General features: G+C 44.8%; 1 protein-coding gene, 1 long non-coding RNA gene and 1 other non-coding gene across 4 annotated transcripts; all 3 read right to left on the reverse strand.

Annotated features, from left to right (window-relative positions):
• Positions 1 to 5,833: 5,833 nt before the first annotated feature.
• On the reverse strand, positions 5,834 to 8,027 carry LOC112956480. 2 transcript variants are annotated; one of them, XR_003251064.1, is made up of 3 exons: positions 7,895 to 8,027; positions 6,665 to 6,817; positions 5,834 to 6,315 (listed from the first exon to the last, which is right to left on the reverse strand). It is a non-coding gene; the product is annotated as an uncharacterized LOC112956480 (long non-coding RNA). The 2 variants fall into 2 exon arrangements; XR_003251063.1 differs by lacking the exon at positions 5,834 to 6,315 and having other exon boundaries at positions 6,660 to 6,817.
• Positions 8,028 to 9,396: 1,369 nt separating this feature from the next.
• On the reverse strand, positions 9,397 to 20,618 carry CUNH8orf37 (chromosome unknown C8orf37 homolog). The gene is made up of 7 exons (XM_026050006.1): positions 20,440 to 20,618; positions 18,874 to 18,903; positions 17,628 to 17,727; positions 16,042 to 16,112; positions 15,420 to 15,485; positions 14,511 to 14,606; positions 9,397 to 13,216 (listed from the first exon to the last, which is right to left on the reverse strand). The coding sequence occupies exons 1-7, from the start codon at positions 20,616 to 20,618 to the stop codon at positions 13,057 to 13,059; spliced, it is 702 nt and encodes a 233-aa protein (XP_025905791.1). The 3' UTR covers positions 9,397 to 13,056.
• A 188-nt stretch (positions 20,619 to 20,806) lies between these two features.
• Positions 20,807 to 20,888, reverse strand: TRNAS-AGA. The gene has a single exon. It is a non-coding gene; the product is annotated as a tRNA-Ser (tRNA).
• Between the last annotated feature and the right edge of the window lie 330 nt (positions 20,889 to 21,218).

Below are 21,218 nucleotides of genomic sequence, written 5' to 3' on the forward strand. Positions count from 1 at the left end.
GCTCGCGGGAAGGTCTTTTCTTTGCCATGCCTTCACTTACCTAGGAAATAGGGATCTAAATATAGCAGCTCACGTTCCTTTCGCATCCGTCAGCAAATGTCCCCATGCCAAGCGCCCGTGGCACACGCAGGCGAAAGAAACCTTGGGAAGGCTTTGGGCTGAAGCCACAGCAGCTCCATTTTCCTGGAAGATTTCTTGAGAGGGGAAGCAAAGCAAGAGGATGATGATCCTTGCTTTGGTGGCAGGTAGGGCACCATTTACCTGAGGAAAAGGCCATGCTTGTGTTGCCGAGCAGAATGGAGCAGCTGGAGACACAAGGATGGGCTCAGACGGTGCCACAAGATCAGATTTCCTTCAAAACCCCTTTAAAACAAACAAGTTCGGGAAAAGATTGGGTTCCTCTTCCACCATGCGCAACAYGGCTTTTGCTCCCAAGCTTGGGACAGCCAGTAAAGCAACTGAGCAACACCTGGAAACTCAGTGATGGGCAAATAACTTTGAAGCTCAGGTTTGCTCCAGTGTCCCTGTCCCTGGTTGCCCTGGACGGGACCTGGATGATCCAGGAACCACAGGGCAGGCGCTCGCTCTGGAGATGGGACCATGGGCATGAAAACAGTGGTAGACACACAGGGGTTTCACCTGAGCTCCTTGGTGTTTGGCTGCGCCGGGGCATTTCTGGATTGGCCTGGCAGAGGGACGCATGGGATATAGAGCTCCTGCATCTGGCTTTTGATTTCTCCTTGCTGGATTACTGACCTCATGTTGTCAAATATCCCTTTTTTTGGGGGAAGAAGTGGGGATGGGTCTCCACCAGGACCCAGCACCGGGACCAGAAGCACAGACCTATAGCTTTATAGGCTTCTTTCACTCCTACACTACCTGAGTTTTCCTTCTGCAAGCAGAGTACTGCTTGTTAGGAATCGGGAATAGCTCAAACCTGTATGTAATTTTCTAAAATGTGTCTAAAAAATCCGTTTTCCAAAGTCCTGCAGYTTTCGTGTTGGCGGAGCATGCAATGGCCTGTGCACCCCTCCGTGTCCTTGAGTGACCCTGTGCTCACGTGCGCAGGGTGACCTTTTCCTGGCTTCAACAAGCACGTGATGGGAAGCAGCTGGAGCAAGGAAAAGCAGATTTCTTTTGTTTTTCTTCTTGCAGACTACCTGAAAGGTGAAAATCCGAAAGGATTTTCCRAAAGAAAAAAAGAATCCAAAAGGAAGGAAACTTCAGCAAGACCATCACGCAGCTGCAGTGAGCGCTTCCCTGTGCTGGCCACGTGGCTCCAGGAGCCCCACAACAGTCACCAGCTGGGAGAGATTCCCCGATTCCCAGCACGACCTGGGAGGGCAACGACCCCACGCAGGACTAGGCAGAGGGACCCTGCAGGGGCCACACGGTGCCCGGAGGCAGCGAGAGCCCCCGGCGAGCTCTGCATTGGGTTTTTGTTGCATTTAGCTACAGGAACGAGCGGGTTTTGATCTCCCCAGATATTTTCCAGTGCTTACCCGGGTGGAATTTAAACCTGTTGCCACACTGCTTTTCTCAGGGGTTTTGGGGAGCCGCCTGGAGGTGTAGGAAGCGCACAAGGAAAACCGCTGGGGCAAGCACTGACGGAAGCAGATGTGAAAGAAATCTGGTTAAAATGCAAGCAAGAGTGTGCACACAGCATTTTGCAAGAGCCTAAATCTGTTTAATTGCACAGCTTGTGTTGAATTAATGCAATTCTACATTTAGACAAGCTCTTAAGGCACAATTTTTAAACTAGTTTCCCGAGGAGAGTTTGAAGGTCTGTAGGAATATTCTTTTTTTCTGGCTTCCTGAGGATAAATCTAGACAGAGCTTAAAGGCACGATGCAAAGTCAACGCAGCTGGTTTGATGTAACCAGCAGGTTCTAAACTAAAAGCAGCAGCAATGATGCTGCTTCTCCAGCACTTGCCAAGCTACTCCCCATGGGAGGCTGGCGCCAAGTGTGCTTGCTGTGCCTTGTTTTAGGATGGTTTAGGGCTCAAACGCATGATTTCCTTAGGAGGCCTTAACACACAGCAACCTGTGTGTGTGGCCTTTAATCACTGATAAATACAAGGACGGTTTCTACAGGATGTGGGTCCACATCTATGTGCAATTACAGGCTAGCTCCATTTGAGCCTGGCTTTACTCTGTCAAAAGCGAAGCCAATTTTAGTGCAGGAACCCAGAAGCTCGYGGCGGTGGCAGCTGAGGGGGGACACGTGCCAGCCCCGTGTGTCCATCAGTACATTGGAACACGGGAATCAGTGATGAAACTACATTAATTTCAGTGTTGTAGGAAGGAAACCTGGAGGACTGGGGGCTGCCAGTGCTGTTCCTAGGAAACACAAAGCAAGGAAAGGAGCGAGCAGACCTGTGGGAGCCTCAAAACCCTTGCTGGACGAGCCTGCTGTTACTCCCCTCTTGCCTCCCCACTTGCATGGGCACTGTCCTGCTCGCAGGTGGGGGTCCCCAGCCTTATCTAGGACGTTATCACACCGGTGAYAGCGGCACTACGCGCTCTCCGTCAGCTGGAGAGCGGCTCCGCAGCGGCACAACCGGCTGGAGGGCCCGTGCAGAGCTTTGCTCCGCGGGGATCTCTGGCAAACCGGCGCAACGCCGTGGGACGTAACGGCGACAAATGGCATTTGTGTTCGTTCTGGTGGCTTTTGTGCGTGTTCTGTTCCGGGCTCCCCGCCGGCGCAGATCTGCGTTAATCCCATTGCCCGGCCGTGGGCTCCCTGCGGTGCCCGCCCGCGGCGCGCGGCCTCCGGGCCGCTCTCAGGGAACGGCTCCCGGGAAGGGCCGGCCGCAGCCCCGAGGGACACGGCTCCGTGCGGGACACAGCTCAGGCTCCGGCGCCCTGGGGAGCGCGGCTCTGCTGAACCGTCCTGCTCCCCTTCCCGCGGTGACCACCTGCACGGCCGCCTCATCCCTTAAAGCGGGTTAATGCCCCAAGGAAAGGCCATGCTTATCCCCGTTACGTAATCACACTTCGGGCTGCATGGAGGGTGGGAAGGTTTAACGGCCGCCAACCTTGTTTTATCACCGGCGCCTGTCAAAACCGCTCTGTTCCTGACGCTGTTTTCCTGATAAAGGTTTGTTTCATGAATCAAATGAAGTCTCTGTGTTCAGGAGATGTGTGGAGCGGCACCAGCACAGGGGGCCGTGCGGGGAGGCTGCTCCCYGCAGCGCTCGGGCCCGGCCCCTCTCCCTGCTCCGTGGTGGGGAATCCGCGGCTCTCCGGGGCCCTGCGCCCCAGGGTCCCCAAGAGCGACCCCGCTCCCGCCTCCTGTGATGTTTCTGCCTCACATTCACGGCCCCGTTGGGTCAAAACTGAGCAGAATGGGCTGGGGCAACCCTGAAGATGATGCCACGAGCCACGGAGACGGGCTGCGATTTACAGCCTCGTGCTGACTCAGAACACATTAGAGTGAAAAGATTTTCCTGCAAACACCTCTGCGTTTCGGCAAGAGTTTCACTCTGTATTTTGACAAATGCGGCAGCTGTTGCTGCCCAGACTCGTGGAGTTGCTCTCAGACCTTCCTGTCAACCCGCAAGCCCTTAAGTATTTCTTTTCCAGCACTAGAACAGACTCCTGCATGGCAAATTAAAGGCTGCTGACCACAGGCTTGCTTTTCTTAGTTGCCTTCTGGGACTTCTGACATGCAGCCCGTGACCTCCTGGGCTCCAAAGTTACGTGAGAGCCTGCGGTACTAGACTGTGCCTCTAAGAGCAGCAGGCTCTTTCTCCATCAAAAGTTTGGAAGGACATTTGTAAAACACGGCAATTAAATTGGTTAGACTCATTCAGAAAAATATGTACTTCCTCAAAGTTTGCATTGCAAGCATGCCCTGAACTTTTCCCAGACTGAGATAAGAATTTTTGAAGGACAAACAAGCATATTTTCAAGCCTGTAAAGAAAACAGCAGTAGACAGGAAAGAAAGAAGTGTGGGAAGCGATGTATTATTTTTAAACGGTTTAAGTGTGAACATGTTAAGAGGAGACTGTCAGAAATACAGAAAGGGGCTCAGTCCCAAAATATCACTGTTAGCTTACTGCAATTTTCCCACGTTCTCCCACATGCTTCTATTCTTGGTTAAAATACCGGCCAAACCGTCAGGTAGGAGGTAGAGAGGGGTGTTCCTCCTGTTACTCTTGGGACAGGTTGGCCAGCTGGCACAGGCACTCCTGATCTCTCCCCGTGGAAATACGCTGTGCCCAAACTGGAGGGAGATTCTGGTGGCACCAAGCTGCCTGTTCTGGGCATCAGCACATCCTCCRGGTGCAGGGAACCCTGCCTCGGGGCAGGAAGCACAGCCCAGTCTGCAGAGATGCCTTCCAGGGCTGCACTTATATAATTAATTTAAACATGACTGTAGAAAGGTCGGAAAATATTTCATTTCAGACATGTTAATGAACTCTTTTTTTTTGTTTTTTTTTTTTTTTTGACCTTAGTCCTTTAAATAGTAGAACAGGAAATAAGAGTAACTTACAACATCTGACAGAAAAGGAAAGTAGCTGCTCAGTTCTCTGTTGCTGAATCGAACAGTGAAGTGAGAACGTGCTGGGGCAAACCTGAGGAGGAGCTCGGTCTTGTGAGGCACCTGTTAACTGGTTGTTTCCACCCTATTTGAAGGTATCATTTGCCCTATGATAGAGTCTAAAAATATCTGGGATAACAGAACACCAGGAGCTGACCAAGAACTCTGAATGGCAAATTGTTTTTGCAAGCTATGAGAAACAACCTGACATCTGGAAATTGTCCACTTCACAACCATACTCTGTATAAAGAAGTAATACTCTCATGCTTTAGCTTTACTTTCTTTTTCTTGGAAAAAAAAATCTTTTGCAAAAATAGAGCAACTGAGGATTTTAGCTTACACTAGCAAGCACTGTGAGAAGCACCTGGCCAGACGCTCTGGGTGCTGACACTGCTGGCAGYAGCATCCCCTTGTCTCCTGTGCTCACTATATTGAAGATGGGTGATGAGCTGGGCACATACTCAGTTTGCAGAACAGRCAGATCCCCAGTATCTTCTTGGCTTAAACTGTTTTTGTAATACAAATTCAGAAGGTTCTCTCTGCAGTTATGCGGGACAGATACATTTTATTACCCTTCAAAACRGGGTAGACTCTTTTTTGCCACTCTTCATTTCACAGTGTAATTGCTTCCAGCCTGCCTTACTGGAACTGAGCAAAATGCATACCTAGCTTGGAATAAAAGAGGAAAGAGGTGTTTCATACACATGTGGAAGATGAAAGCAAAAGACTACTTGAAAAATACTTTCCGAGGCATTTCTAGGTTTCAATCTCATCTTGAAGGCATCAATAAAGTATTGAGAAAATTTGACATCATTTTGTAGTATGCTTTGGGGAGCATACTACAGAGGAGCGAAATTAGAGCCGTAATTCATAGAAAAATCAATGCAGAGGATGGCACAATTTTGTGCTAAATCTTCTTTAGTTTAGCTGCTGAAAAGCCTGTTTTGATTGAGTGGTGCCTTGCTGTGCTATGGGTTCCGTGCAGATGGATCTCCCAAGACATGGACAGAATTCGAAGGGAATTGTCCATCATATATTAATGAGCAACCAATTACACGTCAAACAATATATGAAGCCACACATCTTTCACTTGTAGACATGAAACCCCACTTACTCACAGAGGGTTAAACAAAACCCCGCAACAGCTTCTACCTCTAGGCAGCTGAAATTGGTGTGTGCCAGCTTCTTAACTTCACACATCTCATATAAAAACTCTAATCCACATGTTAATCAGCTAGATACTATAGACCATGATCAGAATTCAACAAAAGCTTAGATATCTTCAGGAGAACTAAGACTGAAAACAACTCTAAYGCTAACTGTGCTACTTTTAAAACTACACGGCCTCCGAGTTCAACACACAAGTCAAACTCTTCCTGCACGTGGTAATAACCGGATCCGAGTGAGACCATAAGAYACTGTGGCAAGTATTTTTATTTGGATAATGCCTCAGGTTACAATATCTTCCTAGAACCTTCTCGCCCTGCTTATATTGCTGTAAATGGTCTTTGTGGGCAGGGAGAAGCAGCTGTCACAGGCAGCAGTCAGACCAGTCTGCTCTGCTGTACTAATTGATAGACTTTTTCTTAGCAGCATCCTGATAAGCAGCTGCTCTGCCTGGATAACGAGTCTGATACTAAATTCAATCTTCCTGTCAGTGGTGGCTGCTTCCCGCTTCCTGCTGGAGCTGTTTACATCAGTGCAATCAGGACACAGGCTTCAGGRCGCAGGCAGATTGCTGGCTATTCCAAAGCTTCTTTGCATTAACTAAAAAAACATGTTTCCAGTATTTAATTACTATCAGAAATATTGTATTATCTTGCAGTGAGGTCAAATTTTGCTTGCTTTTAAATAGAGACTGAGTAATTCTACGGATACTTCACAAATCTCCCCATACCTTTCAAAGCTAGTTAACATTTTTTCCCCTCTGTAGATAAACACATTTTTCAATAGACATATTTAGGGTACCTGGGGCTACAGTATTATGCATATGTTTGACCTGTATGAAAATGTCTCTGTCTTCTCTGCCTCTCAGTTCATTAGAATAAACATCAAAGCTATAAGGATTACGGTTTCATTAAACTCAAGAAAAACTTCAAGATCACCCGCCACTCACCCCTTTTACTCTGGGCCAGAGCCCTAGAATTACAGTCCTCTTTGAAGGCTTCTAGGAAGGACACGTCCWGTACAAAGTGCTGCCCTTGCTTTTGGCAAATTCTTGTATTTCTCCTTAAAGCACACGGTGTTTTTTCTGCTTGTATTCCCTGTTCTGATTTAGAAGTACAAAAAAATCAGCTGCTTATTTCCTGCCTGACAAAATGTTTCCAAAGCGCTTTTCCACATGCAGCTTTTCCGAGTGTGCTACGCAAGCTTGTTTGTTACTATTATCATTATCTGACACTAACTTTTTATTCAACTATTTCTGCTGTTAGAAAGAAGGTAATAAGTCAAAAAAGCAGATGAGGAAATGTTACAGTTATCAGCTCACCTGTGCTCTTAACTAAGCTAAATTCAGTCATAGTTTCTATCAGTGAAATAGGCAATATCTGATTTTACAGTTTAGATTTGTGTTATTACTTAAAGGCACTTTTAATCCGCACCTCTTTGGATATTAAGGCTACATTCATGACTACAGAAACCGACACAATCTCATGGAGATAATATTTACTTACATTCACTATAACTCTGCTTTATTCCTTCACTCCTCACAGAATCACAGGATGGTTGAGGTTGGAAGGGACCTCTAGAGATCATCCAGTCCAACCTTCCTACTCCAGCAGGGACACCCAGAGCACGGGGCACAGGGTGACATCCAGGTGGGATTTGAAGCTCTCCAGAGAAGGAGACTCCACAGCCTCCCTGGGCAGCCTGTGCCAGGGCTCTGTCACCCTCACAGTGAAGAAGTTCCTCCTCACATGGAGATGGAACTGCCTGTGTTGCAACTTCTACCCATTACTCCTTGTCCTGTCACTGGCCACCACCAAGAAGAGTTTGGCCCCATCTTCTTYACATTCTCCTCTCAGGTATTTATACATATTGATCAGATCTCCTCTCAAATCTTAATGGGCTACGGAAGGATCTGAAGGGTTTGAGTGGAGCATGTGGCCTGTGGGTCACTGCAGGAAGGCAGGTGCTTGTGAACATGCACGTGATGCAGCCCATTAAAGCTCAACTCCTTCCTAAAAGCTTCGCCTTGGCTAATTGCTGATGAAGGGCAGGATACAGTTCCCTGTGAGCTCACCGTGCTATTCAGACAGCGAGGCAACATTCCCAGCCCTCTACAYTGCTTTCCTGCAAAGACAGAAACAATTCTGGAGGCGTTTCCAAATCGAGGTCTTTCACTCACCTCTTTTGAAGATCTGGAGACACCGTTTATTCCTCGCACAGCAGACAAACACAGGAAGCCTGGGTGAGCATGGAGCACTATTTCTGTGGAAAGGGAAGTGAGGCTGCACACTGAGCGGCGCTGCTCTGCCCTCTACAGCCTGGCCTGCGGCACCACGTCTCACCCAGAGCTGCGCCCTCCTGAGGGGCCTGGCCCTTAGCTCAGCGGAGTAGAGGCCATCAGCGTGAATTATCAACAGACATGGGAGCCCCTGCTAATAGCACGCCCAAAGTAAGATAAATACAAAGAATTGCTGAGTTAGTGGCCGTTTTCTGAGAGTTCTAACCACGTCCACAAGTAGTAACTGCTGGAATAGTAAGACCACCTGCAGTGCAGGTTCACAGGGAACAACGACTCTAATAYGTGTCATGCAGCATTTCTGCATGAGCTGCCCCTGTATGAAAGCTCAACTCTCCCAACTGCTTCCCGATACTAAGAAGCATTTTCTAAAGTAAGATCTAGAGCAAAGGAAATGCTCCGATTCCTTCATTCATCTCTCACTTCTAAGTGGCAAGTGTGAAGCGTGTGAGAACTTGTCTTGATGCAGGAACGGTGGTGTCATAATCCTGCTCCACAAGAAGTTTAGTGCATGACATCTCCCACAGCTGGCTCCACCTTTTATCCCCGGAAAATGTCCAAGAACTGCACTGTCATTTGAGGAGATCTCTTCAAATTCCTCCTGTGGAGAAATTCATCCTCTTGCTTTTATTAAAACTGTATGGAAAGAAGGGATGTGACCCATGCCCATAAATGCTCATCTGCTTTTTATGAATTCTAATTTAATGTGGTACCTTCATGCTATCAGATAAAGAAAATTAAAGTTCATTTATCTATCAAGTATTTGTGACATTCTAACTGATTTGGGAAAACAACAAAAGTATTTACTGTTTCTTACAAGGGGACAATTGTAATGTTCTTGTTTCGAAGTCATTTCATAACCCTTCCACCAGAGAAAACACATTTCTAAATCATTTTTATAATAAAGCTTTCCTCGCCTGGGAACAACACAGCAGGGTCTCAGTTTATAGGACGCACAATTCAGATTTCTACCAACCTGYCCTTTTACAAGAGTGTTTGTATCTGAAAAATAGATTCTTTGAGGCGCATATATCAAGTCCCAGGCATATGTGACCCTCACAGCTGAGCACTGAGGACAGGCCCGAGGGGCACGGAGCCACCAGTGCTCCCGTGGCTCCGTGCCCCTCGGGCCTGTCCTCGGTCACCRGGTGTCACCCAGCAGGGAGCACTGGCCGGGCCCTGAGTGAAAGGAGACCGTCAGGACGCGACATTTGCCTGGGCAGCTCCTAGCACAGTCGCTCTGCTGCTGTGGGACAACCACACACGCTGGCTCTGTCCCCCAAAGACTCACATGTCAGGAAACAGGAGAAGCGAGCAGTCTGCCGGTGCCTGGCATTTTCAGAATACCTTCCCTACAAAACTGAAAAGGGTGTTCCGAAAAGAAGATCTTTATTTAGTTTTACACAATACAGAGCTTGCAATAGGCAATGCTATTGTGCTTCTGTACGTAAAGTTTTACAGCCGGTCGATATCATTAATAATTAAGTCTCCTTGAGCTATGTCCCATTCTGAGTTAGACATAATTTTGCAGAAAAAACAGGTAAGATAGTTAGAACAGCACATTAAAATTTGATAAAGAAAAGCTATTAAAGTGTATTATGTACATCAGAATTTGATTCCTATGCAGAGGTACTGCAGGAAAACAGCTTTAGAAGACAAGATGTTGATGTGATGTTAAATCACTGATTCCATTTCCAGGAGAACACCCTGGTGGGGGCTCCTTTGGTCAAACTTCCTCGTCTCTGCTTGGGTTGCTGAGAGATCTGCTACATAGCAAGGGTGCAGATGATAGAAAATTTTCAACAAATCACTGAAGCAAAATGCAAGTCTTAAATTTTCATCATGCCCATTCTAGAGGCAGAAATGATATTATTTCTTTCTCAGTAAAAAATGGAAGAAAACAAAGGTCACATTTATACTTAGTAGAAGGGTTCTGCAGTGCTTCTGTGTGACAACAGCTGAATGGCATTCCTACACAAAATTCTCTATGTAATCCCTGCTATCTCAGTTAACTGTCAAGGAAGTACCACTTACAGCCTAGGCTACACACTGAAATCCACGAGCAATCTTGTAATATCGTCATCAACTAAATGTTCAAGCTCCAGTTTCAGCTTTCTTGACCCTCTTTCCATTTGAGGACTTTGCAATGGTTTGTAACGTACTAACACTGAAGAAAACATCGGCAGGGAAAGCTAATCCTTAATACAACTCCTCCTCCCCACAGCATCATTAGTTTTAATGAACTAGCAAGTATTCTCAGATCTAGAAATACATGAAATTTTGTACAGAAAGACAATGCATCAAGAAGGATTTCTCAGCATCTCTAGCTTCACTTAGATAAAGAGCTATCACAGGCTACCCTTCCGATCTAGGTCAGAAGCAAGGAACGGCTCTTGGATAGACACGATGATTTCAGGGAAACACTCAGGATCCACACACATATACAAGAGAGATCATCTTGGGGTGCAGCCTTACGGGTGCTAGCAATATGAACGCCAGGTACCAATCTCCATCCGGAACCAACACTGCTTCTACACTTCTCTAGACCAACAGAAGATGGAGGATGAGGTGACCTGGGAGAACTGCTGACTGATACAATGAGCAGGGGGTTGCGTCAGTACCTTCTACTTCTCCATTCTTAGACCTTTTGTCCCAGTTCCTCCCTAGCCTCCATTTTCCATGGTTTCAAGCTTTCTGTCTTCTTCTCATCAAATCACCACAACAGACGTCTTGACCTTTTGTTTCCACGCATTTCCTTCACATGCCTGGCAGTGTAAATGATTCCAGAGGGGAATAACTGTTCCTGTTGAAAACAGAGTACAGGGAACATGCTCCTTTGCCAATGACATGGCATCTGACAACTTCATAAAACTTGGTGTTATGAACTGAGATGGGTGTTTGGATTTTCCCTTCCTCCTGCTCACAAGTTGCAAGGTTAACTTGTTCCTGGCACTATGGCACAAGTCCCAGTGAAAATCCAGGCCAAAACTGCCCTCCACAGATTGCCTGGTCATCACAGTCACCAGTGACTTTGGAAGAGGTGAGCCAAAGCTGTAACTGAAATGTATTTTTCAATATTTTTCAACTTCAAGGTGGAGAATGGAAAATCAGGTTTCTTCTTCTGCACTGATTGTTATTAAATTACATACTACTGCTGGGTTCTTCTCTTAGCATCAGTTCTTAAGCTATTTGGGAATGCAAAGAAGACCACCTGAAGAAACTGCTTACAATCCACACTTAGGTATCTCTCTGTAAAGGACAGAAAACAACTTGACCTAGTCCAGTAGCTGACTGAGCACTAATCCACTGATCTGCAGGTCTCCCTCTCTCCCAAGCCTCAGTATTAGACTCTTAGCAGTTGGAACTTCAGCCTGAAACAAGAATTCTCCTGGAAACAACTTACCCTAAATGCCCTATATCATTATGCCAGGGCAATCTAAAGTTCTTCTTCAAAGCCAAGCATGGGATCATCGGCACATCTCTGGAAATGTGAACCCAAAAAGTGTGCAGGTGGTGCCAGGCCCTCACAAGCTGCAGGTCCTCCACRGCTCCACACCAACACTCACCCAAGGGACGATGGTTGGGATGCAGAACATGCCCTGCACCTCTGGCCATCGCCAGGCCCTGCTCTTGCAGAGGGGTACAGACAAAGCTGATGATTCCCTACATGACTTCCATAAGGAAGAGCATGTAATTGCCTTGGAAAAACTCAGAACAAAATGGACCATGTACAGTTTAGAGCAGTGAGCAAAACTTCATAAAAACATAAATGTTTCTGTGTAACTGGAATTGCAGAAAGCAAGTCATTTTGAATTTATCTATACGGCATCACATATTGCATAGCAAAAAATACTGACAGATTTCTCTTTTTTTTTTTCAAGTTACACCTCATTTTGAAATGTTCTCACTGTCTCTCTTTGGAACATGGGACATTCTTTAACTGGTAACCCTTTCCTTTCCGCTGAAAAAAAACCTWAAACCAATTCCGGACTTATTAAAAAGTGAAAAGGAAGAAGGTAATAAACTACAGTAACATTAACTGTAACTAAAACCACTCGCCAAGCTACAAGATATTATGATGTTATTGGGGGAGGCGTAAGTGTCRGAATGGGACAGATATCCTCTCTGAATGTGTAGTATTTTCAGTTGAACTATGTAAACTGAAAAAAATCCCAATATGAAAGTCAGTAGGGATATATTTTTCTCASTCTTAAAGTCCATTTTTTTCCTTGAAAATATTGGTGGAACAGAACCAAATATTCCTCAAAATACTTTATAAAGTGCACAGTATTGTTTAGTAACCTGTTCACCTCTTGCAGTGAAGGCTGAAGAGAAGCCCAAGAAATTCCACRCGATAAAGGTCCAAGGAACTTCAACAGAAAGTCGTTGCTCAGCAGAAAAAGCTTTGAAGAAAGAAACATATGGAGGGGAGTAGGAACTAGGAAGGAAATTTCCAACACCTGCAGATCTTGGCTACTGGTGGGCAATAGAAAGCAAAGTTTTGGGGGTGCCAAAACCTTTGTGGTGAGAGCTGATCTTGCAGTAATATTTTTGGAGATCTATGACTGCTGACAGCTATGGGAAAAGTGGAATGGTAATATTAATTTCCATATAGAAATTCATATACTTGTGTTATGGCTACATCTCAGCCCATCATTTTCTGAGTCCCAGATTTTGCAGATGTGGGAAATGGGGCTCTGTGCTGGATATGAGGAACACAGCCAAGGTGTTGATATTCTTCGATTTTTTGCCGTGTACCTAAGTTGCTTAATTTCCTCTTGCTTTCCTCAGCATAACTGAAAATGGACTTTAAGTTCATTTAGACTCCCCAAAGCCTCCAAATTGGCTCTTACTGTAACAATTTGACTCCTCATATGGTTTGCAGGACAGTTAAAGTGAAAAAAAAGCCTTTTCAGTTTGAGCTTTGGGTGTTACCATCTATTTCTAGAAGTATTCGAGTTCCCATGCATAGAGAAAACTCTGTGGGAAACAAATTGAGCTTGTGACCTGCTTTTGCATCAACGTAGCTCTCCCACAAGAGGACTTCACTCTGTGTGTTTACCACAAACCCAGCGGAGCTGCTGCTCTGTTTGGAGGTCGGTGAGCTCGTCGATGGCTCTCCAGCTGCACTGACAAGCGTAGGCCCGYGAGCCTTTCTTCCTGATCATCTTCGCCCTCAGCTTACTGACGTCTGGCATGTTATTCCTGTCAATCAAGGGAGTTAGTTTAAGATTAGACTTTTTTTTTTTAATTAAGTAAAATGACTCATGAGGCCATTTCAAAACAGAAAAGCTCGTAAGCACATTTTTGAAGGCCACCATCACCAATAAATTATCAGACATGTTTAAATTTTWTTTTTGAACAGTCTTTTTCTGAGAGAAGGTTTCAGTGTGGAGTTGCTTTCTTTTCGGATCAACTGAAGCTTAATGTTTTTGTAAACAAAATTCTCTGTCAGCTTCAGAGATCCTGCTTCAGGCTCCAAAGAAAGAGTTTATTATCTCATAGCAAAGCCTTCCACTGCATTGGGTTTCCTATTAATTCAAGATCTCGGAGGCAGAATAATTTGGACTTTGATTAAATGAAAGAATCATTTTTATTTAATCTTTCTAACTACCAAACTCATTTAAGAAGACTAGTGCAGTGTTGCATTTTTAATCCTGCTTTCAATACCACAAAAAATCACAAGTCTTTTATTCATTTTTTTCTAAACAGAGGGAAAATGCAGGGTAAACACAGCATGCAGAGGAAAAAAAAAGGAAAGGAAAGGAAATAGGGATGATTTATTCATTAGTGTCTATCTACATCAGCTGTAACACCCTCTGGTGGCCAAGCATATGCTCAAAACACATTAATTACCTAGATTAGTGATCTGGAACATGTAGAGACTTTATAAAAACAAGGGGAATTTAAATTTTATGTCTATATTAGGAGAATGCCTGCCACACTACATTTCACCAAAGTCTTGCCATTAGAGGAACTGTAAATAAAAACTCTTTACTTTCAAAACGTCCAATAAAATGAAATGAGAAATGGTAAAGGCAGCACAATATAACAAGAAAACAAAATTTCACTTCTCCAATTAAGTGGACTTCACTTTAAAAAGAAGTCTATTAAGAAATGAAACTGTGCAAGTTTCACTGAACATGTTATACAGATGCCGTTATGCTCAATATCAGAAAAAAAAAAAAAAAAGAAAAAAACGACTGAAAACCAACTCTAGTGAGTATGAAAGAATAAGCCAAATACCCTGGAGTAAAGCAGCACCCACATACACAGAGCACCTGTTTATTTCAGCAGTAAAGCTGCTGCTTGATCCATAAAACTTGGATTCTTTCTAAAAGCAGAGATGTGTAGATACATAGAAGAGGGGGAACGAATGAACTGTGATTGTGGGTGGTGCTGCATCCCTTTCCCCACGTCATGGTCACACAGGCTGCTCACAGTACACAGTGCTGAACACAGTAACCCAGGACTGGCACTAAACCCACCTGCAGCATACCTGAAAAAAAGGTAATCACAGGACTGATCCCATTTGTAGTCATTGTAAAGGGACACACGGAAGTCACAAGCAGTGCAGCGCAGTTGGTCACACGTTCTGTCACAGAAAAGAGAACCAAATCCCCAAGAAATTACTATATGCAGAGAAATTACACAAGAACACTATAAAATACTTTCTGCTACTATGCAGAAAGTATTGATCCAAAAATGCCAGAAGAAGGGCTAGCCTCTAATCTTAAATGTGTACATCTCTGGCACACAGASGTATTTTGGTTATATATATCACATATCATTTTCCTTACCTCACTGAATGTATGAAATAAACTGATTTCTCTTAATATATTGTCTTTTATCCTTTTCATTGATATCACTCAGCACTTCCAAGTATGCATCAAGTGCACAATGACTTACTACAGCGAAATGCTAGATGAAGAGGATAAAATGCTCCATAGGGTGTTGGAGGGGCATCGTTAAGCACTGCTCCCACCAAGCTCAGCTGCAGAGCTCTCTGCCTATCTTCAGGCCAAGCTCCTGGGAAAAGTGGCCCCATGACTGAAGTGACATACTCAGCATCACACAGAAGGCTGAGGAGAGGCAGGAAAAAAACACAATAATTTCCTTAACTACAAGGTACACTTTATTTTTGCAGTCTATTGCTTCATTTCTACATATCTTTCAACTCCTCACACAAACAAGGCAAAGATTTGTTCATCAAGAACAGGGAATGGCAAAGAACTGGCTGACTCTCATGGCAGTTTTGGGTGGCCAGAGGTTGAAATGAGTACGTAGCTGCCACGTAAAATGCAGACTCAGAATACACGCTGGACCATGACAGAAACACAGAATGGTGATAAAAATGATGAGACAAACAGAACCTTTTTTTTTTTTTTTTTTTTCTCATTTTCCCTACCTTTTTGAAATATTTGTTCCTACACCACATGGTGAAGAGCTTCCACCCAGATACACTGGACAGCACCTACAGTGATTTCATAGAAAAATATTAAACTGCAGTAAAACATTTTGAGAGGTAGCATAATACTAAATCGGGCTGTTACGTGTAATACTGCTTCAAGTATGTGTGCCTTTCCAACAAGATTTTTCTTCCTGTAACATCCAGGCATGGTATTTCTACAGCAATGGCTTATTGACCACAGGTAAAACATTCAAATATTACAAACTAGAATTTTAAAATGTCCATTACTGAGGCATTCAAAGAAAAATGCTGTGAGAGCCACTCTCTATATCCAATATACATAAGACTACATATTGTAGCTTTTGATAACTGGGTGTATCCATAAGGTAAAGGAAGCTGTGCTTCAATAATTATTTAAATTGTATATAATCATGARAACATACTATTAGTTCTTCAGAATTAACCTGTATATTTTACCTGTGCTTTCTCAAAAAAAAATCTCAAAGAACTACTTCTTTCTTTCTTATTTAATTTCAACATAATTTAAACAGTAGTAATATCTATTAAATTGATGATATGCTATAATTGCGTTCAACTGACCAAATAATTTGCCACTTACCTTTTCCCATAGACCTGCGTAATAAGACTACTGCTGTGAGGTGCAGCCCTTGCAGAGTTAGACTTTGATTTCTATTAAAAAACAAAGCAAAACAACACAGAGTCAAAGAGAAAAAGGAACCATTATAACACAATAACAACTTTTGGGTTTACTTAATAGCAAAGGGAAAATGACAGTAACAGAAGAAGAGGGCTGAGAAAAGGGGAATTTTCTTGCTCTTTTCTGCAAGACTCTTTGAGACAAAATCTGCTGGAATAACAGCTGGACAGGGAAGCTGGCTGACAGCAGGCTGCTTGATCCAGGCAGCTCTTTCCTCAGATGCAAGCTCCACTTTATAGTGTTTTCTAGAAAGGAAGAGAGCAGGCTGCTTCTCCAAASAACCTCCTTGGTAAACGGAAGGAGATAACAAGAAGATGGAGAATAAATAAATATGAGCTAAAATACAAAACTGAAATAAATGTCATTCATATCTTCTGGTTCTTACAGATTGCCAACAATTAAAACAAAAATAACTCCCCTCCTCCCAATAAACCCCAAACCATACCATTCCTAAACACATAAGCTGAGCAGGGAATCACAGAATCGTAACAGTTGGAAAAGACCTTCAAGATCATTAAGTCCAACCATAAAAAGTCAGTATTCATATTTTAAAACCGAGTTCTAATAGCCAGAACCATGAAATGGTCTGAAAATTAAACGTGAAAAGAATTTAAGGGCCTATTATTCACAAACCTTGGGCTTTTTGCCTTCAAATTTGCTCGGTATCTGCAATTACCTTCTGTGTCTGTTCATAAATAGCTGAAAAAAAGAATAACAGCCCAACACGTCTCTAATGCCTAACTAAGATCCACAATGTAAGGCCTTTTCTGCATGGCTTTTACACAATACTCTGCTAATAGCCTCCCTAGTCAGCTCCCCGATCCTACCTGAGGAAATTCAAGACCATTTGATCACTTTGTCATTACATTCACAATTTAGTATTTTACACCTTCCTTCTAATATTTTCCTTTAAAACTTCTTCTATGACTCTCTACTCCTGCTTGTCCTCACCACATAAATCTGCAGCTTCATTTCTACCTTTGGCTGCTAAATACAGAAGTCATTTGCAGATGATGCCAAACTGGGAGGAGTGGTTGATACTCCAGACACTTGTGCTGCCATTCAGAGGGASCTCGACAGGCTGGACAAAGAGTTTAGAGAAACTGCATGAAGTTCAAAAAGGGGAAATGCAAAATCCTGCAGCTGGGAAGGCATAACCTCACACAGCAGCACAGGCTGGSGGCTCAGTGGCTGGAAAAGTCCTTCATTTCAGACAAAATACTAACTTACACTGCCCTGATACATGACCTCATGCCCTTCTTTGAACTGGCACTTCCTATAGCTGCCTATCACTGYCTAAGACTGTGTCTTTATATCTCTCCAGCTCCTCACTCTCCAGGGACTCCTGCAGTTTCCGTCCTGCTTGACTGTTCAAGTTTATCCTACAGACCATTTAAATTCCATTTTTGCTTGAAAATGGTTTTAGTTTATGGTGTTATTCTCTATTGAAGCTCATCCTTTCTGCATTTCTCCAGGCTTCTACTCACCTGAGGTGTTTTGGGGAAACTATTGTCATTACAGATTTCATCAAAAATATCGTCTATATTTTCTTCAGTGCTGCCAGCACTCTTCAATAGCTTAGATGATCTGAAAAACAAAATAACAACAACAAAAAAACAAATAAAGTCTTTGTTTTAATAAAATGATCATTTCATTACAGCTTTTTCCCCTTTTATATTTCAGTAGTACTAACTAAGGCTATCCAAATCTTGATGGATCAGATCTAGACTGCAGGATAACTCCTTTCAGTGCCAGATGAACTGGACCATCATCTTTTTTTTTTTTTTTTTTTNTTTTTTTTTTTTTTTTTTCCCCATTTTTCATTTGCTTTATTTTCAACCATTTTTACACTGAATAAAAATGGGATAACTGAGGAAGAAATTGGACAGCCTTTATTTTTCAGCAGCAGAAATACTGAAAAATCTATGGGAGCTTTCCAGCCATGCTACAGAACTTACAATACAAGTTAGGACATACTATTTTGTGCAATTGTTTCCTAACCATTTCAGACTAGTTCAAATACGAACATCTCTAGAACAGTGAAATAATGCTCCAAATCAGACATTAAAATTGATAGACTTTACAGCTCACACATCCCACCTAGTATGTTYGCGCAAGAGCCACTGTTCCCCGTGCCCAGCAGTGTTGGATGGAATTGTGTCAGAATAAAATAACTAAAGCAACTTAGTTTTGGAAATGATGAATCTGATCACTAAATTCTGTGTCTGTAGCCTGGTGATGCACAGAATTTCTAGTAAAACAAAACAAACAATCAAAAACGACCCATATCAAAATACTTTCTATTTATTATTTTGAGTAGAGCACCAGTGATTGATTTTATTTTATAATCCAGAAACCACAGAGCCTTTGTTAACAGACTTATTTGCACAGGGAAGGGCTATTTACACATAGCATGATTGGTTTAATTACACATTAGTCCTTAAAAMCTAAAAGCACAAGACTGGATGTATCTGGAAAGTTCATTTTCCTTGGCCTAWCTGATATAAGATGCTGATGTTGCTTGGAAATGTGTGGTCTTTCTCACCATATACAGAGTGTCATTTAATACTGCAGCCACAAGATGTTGTGCTCTCTATCCTGTTTCAAAAGGATGACTCAGTGAGCATGCTGATGGATGAAAGGATATTAATAAGCATCTGAAATGACAAAGGGGATGACACAGATAATACTGAGAGGATTATCAAATATGTAATTCTCTCAGTAACAGCAGACCTGACTGAAGAAGAAGGGTGGATCAGTCTCCTTCACAGAAGCCTGAAAAGATGAAAACATAGTAATAAACATTTTGCAGCACGAGTCTGCAGTCAAGAAAGAAACCCAACAAAGGTCAAAGCCAGGCTGCAACGTACTGGCTGAAAGAAGCTATTTCAAAGGTGATGCCTTGTTTAAATTCCTAAGATCCCATAGGGAAAGCATATATGTTCTTCCACATGTGAATAAAAGCCAACCAAACAAGTGGAATATGGTCCATTCTTACAACGCTCATCTTTTGGAAAATAGATTTGAAGTGGATGTTTGCAATTTACCTCTCCTTAGCCTGGTACCCAGGTCGCAGAGCTGTGGAGGACACACAACCTGCACTCAGTTGTTCTGACTGTGATATCTGACCGTGATACAACAGCAAGGGTTGGGATAAAAGTGAAAACAATGCTAAGATGATAAGATAGCTACATCAGAATTGGGTTTAATTTGAAAACTCAGTCCGATCAACTGACTGGCAGGCAAATCATAGCAGCGTCTCTCAAATAAATTTTGGAAGCTCACGATGAAAATATTTTCATGCAATAATTCAGCAATACTGCAGTCCCAGGATAGGTGCATTTTGACAGCTGCAAAGGTACTGAAAGAAAACATCACCTTCAATCTTGCAAAGCAATGGGCAGATCCATGCATCTACCATAAGGGATTTACTGGCCACAATCCTGCAATGGCAGTCATTTTATAAAAGCCATCTTGACAGAAAAGTTGTCTGGTTATGTATCAACAATGCTTTTGCACAATGTACAATTTCTGCCAGGCTGTGGGAATYTAGAGAATCCACCTGCACTTTGCTTGCACTCAGGTGAAGCCTCATCACTCGCGTCTGCCACTTGCTAGTTCTTTGTCAGAGAAAGGGAGGCCGGTGGTCCCGCTGCATCCACACGCTGCGAACGAATCTATTTCCGAGAAAGAACAGTGCAGTTTTTCAGATATATTGGAATCAGATTGATCTAATTGAGATGCCAGGTAAGCAGCACGCGGGCCATGGAGAAGCCTGGCAAGGGGCTGGACACGGAGGCCTCGTTGGCTAGTGCCGGCCATGCAGCCACGATCCCTACGGCTGAGGGAGCCCGCAGYGCCCGGGGTGGCGAGCGGCGGTGTCGGGGGGCTGGGTGACCCCTCCGGACGGGCAGTGACACCCCCAGACCCCTGTCCAGGCTGCGAGGCACCCGTGATGCTCGCAGGGGCCACCCAGGGCCCCGAGCCCTCCCGGACCGGCCAAGGCTGGGCCAGGCCGAAGCGGTCTTGTCAAAATTATGACATTTGAATCGAAGCAAAGAGAATAAATTCTGTCCTTACTGTTGCGGGCGCATTTAAGAGAGCTCCCAGAAGCACCAACAGACAAAACGTTTGATAACACAGCGCTGGAGAAGCTCCTGCTGCTGTAAACCGGATTCACGCACACAGTTATACGGCCTGAGCGCCGTGATGCAGGYGAGCAGCACAAGCAAACGAGCACAGCTCTCAGCGCAGCTATTGCGAGGTCCAGACTCTCTTAAGAGACAAATTTATTCTTACCTGCTGTGACTATCGCCCTCCCCAAAGCCTCCCCCGGGCCCGCCCGCCCACCTGGCGGCCGCCGCCTCCTCCTCCTCCTCCTCGGGCTGCCGCGGGCCGCCATCGCCGGCCGCGCGCGCGGGCGGGCGGCACAGCCGCCGCTCCACCTCGTCCAGCAGCCGCTCCAGCTCGTCCGCCATTTTGTCGCCGCCCGTTGCCACGGCGGCCGCGGAGACTCCGCCCCGTGCGCGGGACGGGAGCGCGCGGCGGCGGCGGCGGCGGGGGGACGCGGGGGCGGCGGGAGCGCGCGCGCGGCGACCCCGTCGGCCGCGTCCCGCCTCGGGCGGGCGGCAAACAAAAACGGCGCCCGGGGCGCCGCGGCCCCGGTCGTAGTCGGCAGGATTCGAACCTGCGCGGGGAGACCCCAATGGATTTCTAGTCCATCGCCTTAACCACTCGGCCACGACTACGCATGGGAAGCAATTGCGCGCCGCCGCACTAGGGCAGCCTGCGCCCGCCGCGCCGCGCGCTACCGCTGCCGCCCGAGGCTCGGGGGGACCGCGCGCTGATCCCCCTTCCAGGGCCTCGGTGCGGCATGTGGGTGCAGGGCCGCGCTAAAGACAGGAAATAGGCTGTCTGCTTGGTGTATTTTTAACGTAGCTCAGTATTTTGTGCGGTTCTGCTTGTGTAAAGCAACAAGAAGCCACGTTATTACGTGTTGCTGCCACTGTGAGGAAACGGTCCCAGTGTGGTGGGGCCCTGGGAGAATCCTGCCCTTTGCTTAGGCCAAATGCTTGTTG

The sequence above is a fragment of the Nothoprocta perdicaria genome, unplaced genomic scaffold (assembly GCF_003342845.1).
Source record: "Nothoprocta perdicaria isolate Ctin4 unplaced genomic scaffold, notPer1 scaffold_64, whole genome shotgun sequence".
In the NCBI taxonomy this organism is placed as follows: Eukaryota; Metazoa; Chordata; class Aves; order Tinamiformes; family Tinamidae; genus Nothoprocta; species Nothoprocta perdicaria.